Source organism: Sphaeroforma arctica (assembly GCF_001186125.1).
Source record: "Sphaeroforma arctica JP610 unplaced genomic scaffold supercont1.142, whole genome shotgun sequence".
Classification (NCBI taxonomy): Eukaryota; class Ichthyosporea; order Ichthyophonida; genus Sphaeroforma; species Sphaeroforma arctica.
This window is the reverse complement of record NW_014040416.1, coordinates 124,389-135,076: the sequence shown is the minus strand read 5'-3', so window position 1 is coordinate 135,076 and position 10,688 is coordinate 124,389. Positions and strand designations below refer to the sequence as shown.

The window sequence follows — 10,688 nt, the reverse complement described above, 5'->3', positions numbered from 1 at the left end:
TATATATATGAACAATTTATGATTGATTCATATTGTTTTTCATCTTTATGTAGTGGTATTCTTCGTTTACATTTGTATGACGATATATATGTATATCATAATGCAGATCGTTTTCAGTGAATTGCATCACTGTTATCAATGAAATAGACTTTCATATTTAATTTGTAATAGACGTTCTGCATTTTGTTCGTAGCCTGTGTGTATGAATCTTCAACAGTGTATCTGTACTCATAAAGAAACAACCGCATCGTGTGCGTATCGGTTTATGCACTAATCTCCTCTTCTAACCGATTGATTCTCGCATACATTCAAGTGCAAGTCCGCAGCTTTTATTCACAGTGTTATTATTTGAAAAGCAATACAGATGGTTAGAGGTCTGCCTTCCAGGCTCACCGCTTCCCCCGGCAGATGAGCTGGAGGGGTTTTTACGTCCAGGCGTAACCTTGGCACATTTGGGTCAGTCATTCGATCGCACAGAAACCACAGCCAAAGCCAAGGTGTGTGGGATGTTCTAACACAGATACTACGCAATGCTGTTAGTTTGTTACGTCTAGAGTACGATTGGTATGTCTGTATTCCGAAAAGTTATACGTGGATAGGATCTCCAGTGGGTGGTGTGATGTGCGTCCCCTGTTCACTCGTGTCTTAGTGGTGTGTGCCTGACTGATAGTTTCATGCCTAGCCGTGCTATGTCAACCGTTCAACCTGCAGGGCACTGCCCTATTTGTGTTCCGGGGCAATTATTGTTCTCATGAAAGGGTACGCATTCGATGGCACCTTTCAAGCGATTCGTCTGCTACCATCGGGATAAAGAAACCTTGAATACCTTTCTATTGGCAGAGACGTTTATGCCGAGCGAAACGAGTTGTAATGAATATTTTCATCACATGGACTAGCCTGGGTAGTCCTTTTAATAGAATATTCCACCCCTCTCAATTGCACCCTCATGCAGATTTTCGATCCCGATATGGACCTGTTCCTTCAGGAGGGTCTGAAGTTTCAACACACAGACAATATCAACCTGTGGTTTGACGCCATGATCAATGTCGGATTCCCTAAGGTATGAGCTGTGTTTCGTTAAGGTACGCAGCATCATTCAGTAGTCAAGCTCGTCACATTAACCTGATCAAACGTCTTTTGTTTTGCCACGTTAACGGATCGTAGCTTGGGCAGAAAATGCATCGTATCTGTTGAAGACGTTTGCAACGCCGCCAAAGACTTTAGCAATTCACACTGAATAATATATGCACCTCAAGGTACGGGCCTGGAAACGGCTAGTTAGGGCCTAATATGTTGGATTATCGGAACAGTAAGAAGCTGTTCCACTGTATTCAAGGTGGTGTGTGTCACTATGCTTTACTTGTAAACAGGCGCTATAATATAGTTAAACACTTAATACCCTTGTTCAGGTTTTTATGCCGGATACTAACGATATCTACGAAGCCAAAAACTTGCCCAAGCTGATCTATTGCCTACATGCTCTGAGTTTCTACCTCGAAAAAACTGGTCTCACTCCCTCGATCATCCCTCTGACTGCGAACTCGGTATGTCTATATAGACAGAATTTGGCATGTTTAATGCTATTTATAATATAATAAAAACATATCAGCAAAAATATGATGATTTATTGCCACGCAGTAACTATACAAAAAGGACTCAAGTGAATTGCTATCCGTGGTTTTACGACTCTCCAATCGCCGTGCGCGTTCACTGTAAACACGAGTGATTCATGATGGAGGATATGCACAAATGTGGTATATTCACACACACGTTAAATTGTATTTGCAGTAACCCAGACAATCATCGAAATGCTACGCTGGACATCAAGGCCCTTGCCTTCTCCAAGTCTTTCACCTGTATCTATTTCGCTTCGAGTTGCTTGAAACACCTATTTTGATCCCGATTTGATACCTTTGATATATATCATATATATATATATATACATAGAAACAGCACTAGTGTTTATCAGTACCCAACGATAACACCTGCATACAGCATGTTCTCACCAATACACAACCTTTCTTCTCCTCCAATAGATCTCGTTTACAGATCAGCAAAAGGACCAGATGCACAAAGTGCTAGCAGACATCTCCATGCCCGAGTTTGCAAAGGCCAATACTGCTGTGGAGGAGGAACTGCTGGCTAGCACCATGAAAAAGATGGAGAAGCGAAAGCAAATAGAGAACGAAATCCTTACAACCGAGAAAACGTATGTATTGCACGCTGGTATCTGTAGCGTTGAGTTGTGGGTTGTTCCTTTGTGTAGTGTAGCGTATGACTGCCAGCTGGCGTGCTTCTGTAGTCGAATCGAGTATTGCTTGAGTCATCGAAGACAGGAGAAAGAAGATATAAACTGAATACCTCGCAATCGAAAGTACTCGCGTGTGTGCGCAAGAATCTGGGCTATTGATTTGTTCTCTGTTTGTCAGTGTGCGATTGTGTGCGTCTTCTGGGTGTTGGGATTTGGTAGCCATGCTAAGTGTTGCTTGAGATTTAGTTCAAGAACAGAACCCAAATCTGGAACCATGTTGCCGCTAATGAGTGCAAGTACCCTGGTACGCATGGGTCGGTTAGTGGGTCTGTTTTCTGTTTGTTTGTGTACAATCGCAAGAGACTATCTTTTTTTTTTTAGTTTGGGATGTCTATATGCGCAACCTGAGCACCTGTATGACCTACAGCTAGACATGGGGACATAACTAGAGACCCCAAACCCTCTCGCCCAGAAAGGGTTGGTATCTGCACGCAGGTGCTTACTGAGTCGGCCTTTTGTTAGCTTTCCTTCGCGATCGGACCCTTCTCGTTGGGGGAGTCTCATGCCAGTGTGTAGTCCAAGTACGATGAAAAGGTTCTCATTGAGTGTGAGAATGTTCCTGGTCGCAATTTCCATGTGTACGCGTAAGCGAGTGCTAGATCTCTGGGGTGGAGTGTTTATACATGTGTATGTAAGTGGAATGTGTTGGTTGCTTGTATCTTGGACTGTGTATACACGTGTATGTCAGTGGAATGTGTTGGTTGCTTGTATCTTGCATTTGCCAGGCAGGTGAAGCCTCATGGTCTCAGGCATGCATCGTGTACTCTCGTTCTGGGCTGATAGTGTGCGTTGCGATTGGTGAGCCCAATACACCCCGTCGGACTGTTCACAACTGTACCCACGGTCTGCATCTGCATACACAGACACTTTGAGGGACCCATAAAACTACACAAGTACTTCAAAGCTCTACAGACTATATAGACTATCGTACACGTTTAATAAGTGACATATGTCATACACAACCCCCAGTGCAGTGTACGTCAAGTCACGACGGTTTATAACTGTAACCCCCGTCTGCACACACAGATACTTCGATGGGCTCAAGCGACTGCATGAGAACTTTGAGAAGCCCATGCGCGAAGCGGATGCCAAACGCAACACAATGATCCCCACAGCCGCCAGCGACAAGATATTCTCAAACACAAAGGTATGAGTGTGGCTGACCAGGCACCACCACACCCAAAACTACTCTGTAAGCTATGGTGTATGAGGAACTGTTTAAACCTCTAGTATGCTCTACATGCAGACGTGATATAGTACATCTACCACACCCAACACTACTCTGTAAGCTATGATGCACGAGGAACTGTTTATACCTATAGTATGCTCTACGTGCAGACGTGATATGGTACATCTACCACACCCAACACTGCTCTGTAAGCTATGATGTACGAAGAACTGTTTAAACCGCTAGTATGCTCTACATGTAGACGTGATATAGTACATCTACCACACCGAACACTACTCTGTAAGCTATGATGCACGAGGAACTGTTTAAACCTCTAGTGTGCTCTACATGCCGACGTGATATAGTACATCTACCACACCCAGCACTACTCTGTAAGTTACGGTGAATGAGGAACTGTTTAAACCTCTAGTACGCTCTACATACAAACGTGATATAGTACATCTGTGAGCGTGAATAACAGATCCGATCGTATGAGGATTTGCTTTCTCTATACGAAACGAATCCATCCTCACAACCATATGTCAACTGCCCACATACACCCAAGCATACACAACTACTTCGACTCGCAAACCCAGTCACCCACTGGCCCTGATGACCCTGCCCTCTCCGCCACCACTTCACCAGATGATCCGCAGTACCAGTGAAGCGATCCTGCCCAAAATGGAACAGGGCCAGACCACCGAGGCCATCCTGTTCCTGTATCCTTTCATCAGAGACCTCTACACGGACTATGCGGTGGCGTATCGTGAGTCTGCGGCTGAGATTGAAGTATGTGTTAAATTAGCATCGACTGGAGTAAGTGCTAAATTATCATCGACTGAAGTATGTGTTAAATTATCGTCGACTGGAGTATGTGTTAAATTATCGTCGACTGAAGTATGTGTTAAATTATCATCTCCTGTAGTATGTGTTAAATCACTATCAACAGTCATGACATAGCATCTACACGGGAGTATGTATGTGTGTGTGTGATAACCTTCCGAAGACGCCGACGTATAGGTGTACAAAGTCCGAAACTGCAGTTAAATTCTTTTTTTCGAGTGTCTTCTCATCTTCACACAACAACTGACTGTCGCAAGACACGGCCACAGCCACAGACCCGGAGTTCTCTGGTGCCCACACCTTCCGGTACTCACAACCCATAGTTACCACACTCGCCTACTGAGTAGAATACATATCGTTAACAATCCACCTCTCCCCTTTACTTCATATCTGGGCAGATGTTTTATGCTCAGGCTTTTAATACTTCGGGCCCTCGGCTTCGTATGCATACGATATTGATTTAGGTCTCAACATGCGCTCTCTCGCTCTCTCGCTGCGTTATCCATACACAAACAAGGGCGGTTGCAAAATGTGATACGGAAAAGCCTGAATACGTTTCGCAAACGATAGCCAGAGACTCCGGAATCACTGTCACTTACACCTTTCGGCATTAACAGTTCCAATTGTCTTGTCCTAGATCACGTGTACGCGTCGACGTCTTAGCCCTAATCCTGATAACCCTAATCCTGTCTTCAATGTCCTAGCCCTAATCCTGATGACCCTAATCCTGTCTTCAATGTCCTAGCCCTAATCCTGGTAGCCCTAAGCATGCCTTCAATGTCCTAGCCCTAATCATGTTGGCCCCAAACCTGTCTTCAATGTCCTGGCCCTAATCCTGCCCTCCTTAAATTCACCCGTACACAATCCACCGCAGAAACAAAAGGCTGTGCGGGAAGGATTTGATGCGTTCCTCAAACGACAGCCCGAGACATTGGAATCCCTTTTGCTCACACCGGTGCAGCGAGTGCCCAGATATCTGCTGCTGCTAGTCAATCTACTGTCTAGCTACGACGAGCAGGACCCCGACTACGCGTCCTTGAAAAAGGTGCGAACCCTCACTATAGTGCATGCTCTGTATTTGGGGTAAAGTATTAAGATAGTCCGAGTGTTATTCCTTGTGAAGTACTTAGATGATTCGCTCTGTATCTGGGGTGAAGTATTGAGATAGTCCGAGTGTTATTCCTTGTGAAGTACTTAGATGATTCACTTTGTATCTGGGGTGAAGTATTGAGATAGTCCGAGTGTTAACCCTTGTGAAGTACATAGATATTTTTGGTGCCAAGCCATGTTTCCGGATGGTTCGCGATCATCTGGTACGCTGTAGCCCATTCCCATACCCGTAGTCTGTCATCTCACGCATTTTCCCACGCCCTGTGATATTGTTACATAGGCTGTCAAGGTAATCAGCAGTGTGGCAGATGAGATGAACGAGAAGATTCGCGAATACGAGAACTTCCAGGCCATTGAGGATGTCCGGGTCCGTTTATGGGGGACCGGTACCCCCGCGCTACACACCCCGGGACGGTAAGGGACAGATGCTTTGCACGCCTTTGTGTGTGCTGCAGTGCATCTGTTAGTGAGTGGTATGGCGTTGAGAACGATTCGATTCATCGTATTCGCTACTGTCTACTATATACGTGAGTTAGGGGGGGGTTGAGAGTGTGGCCCATCCCAGCACACAGCCGGGCACGAACGTCTCTGTACTAATTCCCCGACAAACATGTATATCGGATCGTGCTGAGCTTGCCCTACATACAGCATCAAGAGAACCAAACGCTCGACGGATAGGCCTTGATTAGCCGCAAGGCCTGTAGTATGCTACAGTCTACTATCGTCTACTAACTCAGTTTCTTGGCTTAGTACGTGCGGGTGTGGTTTGAAGTGTCTGTCGAGTGGTGCTGGTGACACTGATTTGCTATACACCGGGTTAGGGTTTAAGGTTCGGCCTGAATAGGCAACTGATTATCATCCATACTAGCACTGGTATAGTCCTTAGCCGTATGTGCAATACATCTAGTACACGGCAGATACTATAACTTAGGGTATATCACTCGTAAGCATTGATTGCTTTTCCAACTGATTCACACTCCTACTACCACTAGTATAGTGCTTAGCCGTACGTGCAGTATATCTAGTACACTCTGCAGATACTATACATTGGGTCGTAACACTGGTTTCCTGTACCTTGGATTCCAGGGTACTCATCCGCGTGGGCGATCTCAATAAACAACTGCACAAAGACCCGACCCAGAAGCACCCGCGGCGGCTGTTCCTGTTCAACGATATCCTCATATACGCAGTGGCCTTTGATGACAAGAAGTGGGTCTCTTGAATGGACGCTGTGTGCACTGTTGAGCTTATTGTTAACGGAGCAGATGTGTTGTGCATGCTATGTGTACCATAGTCAGCTGGAAAATCACTTATCATTTGAACTTTCTCTGGGTACGAAGACTCTGTTGAACTACATGCTGATATCTTCAGAACCCACCCCCCACCCCCCCCCCCCCGAAACTTCCTGAAAGTGTATGAGTGTAATGTATTCTTGTTTGTAGAGTACGATTTATGCGTGTGTTATCCAACGTATCTATTGTATTCAGTATGTGCATCCTACACTTCATACATATGGCGTTCAACGTAGTCATTGTCTCATACATATGTCATTCAAGGTATTCGTTTTATTCATTCATGTCATTTAAAGTAATCATTGTTTTATACATATGTCATTCAACGTATCTATAATGTTCAGTATGTACATCCAACATGCGTTCCCTTGCGTTTGTCCAGCTATACGGCCAGTGCTACGAAAGGCGTGATGGACGCAGCATCGGTGGTGGCGGAGAAAACACACAAGTACGTGCCCAAGGGCCTGCGAGACTTTGGCAGGAAAATCAAGGTACACCGGAACACCCTGCAAATATGTATATGGAATAGAATACCTATACATAGATTCGAAAACCTATATGTAGATTAGAATACCTATATATGGATTGGAAAACCTATATGTAGGTTGGAAAAGATATATACGTATATGGATTAGAATAGTTATATATAGATTGTAAACTCTAAGTGTAGATATGAATATCGTACCGAAATTTGTTTCGTTTTCGTCGCGACAACGTTGAGTGTACGCCAGTTCTCTCGAAAGTGAACCTGGTGGAATAGTATCTTGAAACGGCTTGTCTACTTTATACTCATAAGTGAACCTCGTGGAATAGATACTATAAAGGGCTTCTCAGCTTAATACCCAAAGGTGAACTTCCTGGAATAGATACTTTAAACGGCCTGCCTGCGTAATATTCATACTAATGTGACTGACCCGTTCTCTGTACGCACTGTGTGGCAGGAGAGTGCGGGTGAAGTTCTGTACAATCCCAATCCCAATCTCACAACGTACGTCTTCAAGTCGTCCGTTCGCCTGGACAAGTTGGAACTCAGTGATACGGACCATCAGGTATGTGGTCCTTAGGGCATGTGGTGATGCTCTCTGGACATGCCTACCATCTACAGTGCTTGATATCTGCCTTATACACGTTGGTCAGCTATCAACCAGGGGGTGAATATGAGTCCTCAGAACGTCTATTGTGTTGTAGATTAGACACATTGTATTATCAATTAGACGCATAGTGTGTTATAAACTAGACGCTTATTGTATCATAAATTAGACACATATTGTATTATATATAGACGCATAATGTGTTATAAATTAGCCGCATATTGTATCATAAATTAGACACATATTGTATTATATATAGACGCATAATGTGTTATAAATTAGCCGCATATTGTATCATAAATTAGACCTATACTGTATTATGTATTAGATCCATATTGTATTATTTATTAGACCCATATTGTATCATAAATTAGACCCATATTGTATTATAAATCAAACGCATATTATACTATAAAAATTAAACCCATATTGTATTACATATTAGAGTGTTATAAACTAGAGAGTTTTACAGAGCCCACATGTTCCTTGAATATACTATCGCGCATCGCTTTTCGTTGGCGGAGGTGTTTCACCCGACACAACACAGTTTTCCTGCTGTCGTTTACAATGGCAGCCAATGAAATCAACATTGACAGCGACACAAGTGCCAGCTGATTAATAATTATATACTATACTATCGAGTTCTATAATTAATTTGGTACTGCAAAATGGTTTGCATGCACATTTCTATTATGAGTCAGCTTTATTTACTCTGGTATCGCATAAACTCGTTTGTTGCAAACAGTTTTTCAAGCTGTCGCACGAGGGAAAGGACTACCGATTCGAATCGGTTGACAATCATGCGGCCTGGATAGCAGACCTCGACGTCGCTATTAGAGCAGCCAAGAAGAAACACTGACGTGGCCTGGCAATTAATAGTACAAATCCAATAAATCAACCTTACACCAATCAAATGTGCGAACGGCTGTTGTTGTTGGAGTGTCGGTGATGTTTATATGAGCTCCATACCGCACAGTTCAGATGTTTTATGGTCAAATTTAAATACACATTATACACGCACATACCTGTCATGTGATCGCATAGACCTCCACATGTGTTTGAATGAATACACTAACTATGCACGCATCCATGTGATCGCACAGATCTTAAGATCGACTTGGTGTAGTTCACTGTCACCCTTAGGACGATAAGGATAAGCAGAAACTCTAGGAATGATGAGCATTTGGTTGGCGAGGCGATACATATTCCTATAGTTCACAGTTAGAAAAATACAAGATGAGCCGCATCTGTCAAAGGTGACAGCCAGCACATAGGTTAGATCCCAGGCTATCTCGGCTGTGAAGGTCTTATTGTAGTTAGAATGAGCGGGAATGTCCTCTTAAAAACAGGTTATCACAGAATAGTGTCACAGCGCTCATCAAGTCTACGTGAAATTGGTAGACGCTTGTACATGCACCTGAGTGGTCCGCACGAAGCGTCGCTGTTTGTATTGCTTATAGTGCGGATGTCACATACTCTCTGCATACGAGGTGTTGATTCCGATTAATGTAAAGAATATAGATCACGAATTGAGCCGGGACGTTGAGCCGGGACGTTGAATCTACGCAAGTACCGCTCAGATTTGACGGTCTTGCACATTTAGACGAAACTATATGAGATAAATACACTCGGCTGTTCTTCTAGCCAAACCGATAGATATTTGCAAGTGTAGCGCGGGCAAGTTCAAAGTGAACGTAGTCATTATCTCACACAGGGTGTGTGTTTATTCGAACGATCACCTTCTCTTGGGCCTATAGGCTGTATTTATATACTCTATTTTTTGAGTCATGACCCTCTCTACTGTAGAGAGAAAAGCATAAATAAAAATCAAATTATGGCTGAACGGACTAATTTTCGATTACTTCTAAATACCGTCATCGAAAATAATGCCATGGATTTGATACTCTTGAGTTCACAATGCAGACAAGATACCTAAGACAAGTACTGTATACGATTCATGCTAATATATACACATACGTACGCAACGACGCTGATTTAAATAGATAGAGCGATACTTGGGATATGTATGTTGTATACTAGACAATACAGTGCTCAGTGAGTGAATGTGTGACTGCACCTGAATCTGCTGCACTGCAAACTCGATCGATTGGCACAGGATCGTTGCATGAACAACTTAAGCGTCTGCAAGTACCCTCTTGGAATATCACATAGCGTACGGCTATTTCATATACATAGGACCTTCTGTATCATACAGATGCAAGATGTTGTATTCAAATGTGGTTTACAACGCCGCCCATAGTGGTTATAAACACCGAATGGATATCTACTGCGCTGTCCCGAGAAGTCACAATGCTACCAAACAAACGGAATCAAGTAGCAAGCTGAAACCTTGTATCTTCTACCTGCATGGTATGTCTCAGCCAATGTACAGCCATAGCTGTGATAAATTATTCACTTGTTTCTATGGTCAGTATATAACTTGAATCTGAAGCGTGAAGTGGTGTTTTTGAAATAGTGTTTGCTTGAGTGTATTGCAAACTTCGTCGTCAAAATGCGATGCTGATCTACGCTGGAACGAACATTCTTCACTGGTGTCGTTACCATAGACTATTCTCACCCACTGTATTTTTGTTGTATACATCATGTATCTGATATCACTATCTAGCTCATACAAGTATTTCTGTATACTTTTGCACCTATGGATGATGAATTGTATATGGTGCGGGCGGAGTGGATTTCGTACTTGTATGAGGAATATATATATTAATATAATATATATATATATTTATATACATATATATATTCATAATATATATATATATGTGTGTGTGTGTGTGTGTGCGTGTGTGTGTGTGTGTGTGTGTGTGTGTGTGTTTTGTGTGTGTGTGTGTGTGTGTGTGTGTGTGTGTGTG

General features: G+C 43.2%; 2 protein-coding genes across 2 annotated transcripts in view; both read left to right on the top strand.

Annotated features, from left to right (window-relative positions):
- Positions 1-356: 356 nt before the first annotated feature.
- Positions 357-8,723, top strand: SARC_02975 (hypothetical protein; the record flags this gene model as incomplete). Its single annotated transcript, XM_014303261.1, has 12 exons — positions 357-497; positions 953-1,060; positions 1,410-1,544; positions 2,037-2,209; positions 3,338-3,458; positions 4,125-4,268; positions 5,197-5,367; positions 5,713-5,846; positions 6,519-6,641; positions 7,107-7,215; positions 7,666-7,773; positions 8,561-8,723. Coding segments are annotated over 12 exons (1,581 nt in total), but the record flags the coding sequence as incomplete, so codon positions are not given.
- Positions 8,724-9,811: 1,088 nt separating this feature from the next.
- SARC_02974 (hypothetical protein) overlaps positions 9,812-10,688 on the top strand; it is a 5,065-nt gene continuing 4,188 nt past the window's right edge. The window contains exon 1 of the mRNA XM_014303260.1: positions 9,812-10,185. Coding sequence (XP_014158735.1) covers positions 10,038-10,185 — 148 coding nt within the window. The 5' untranslated portion in view covers positions 9,812-10,037. The remainder of the gene's footprint in view (positions 10,186-10,688) is intronic.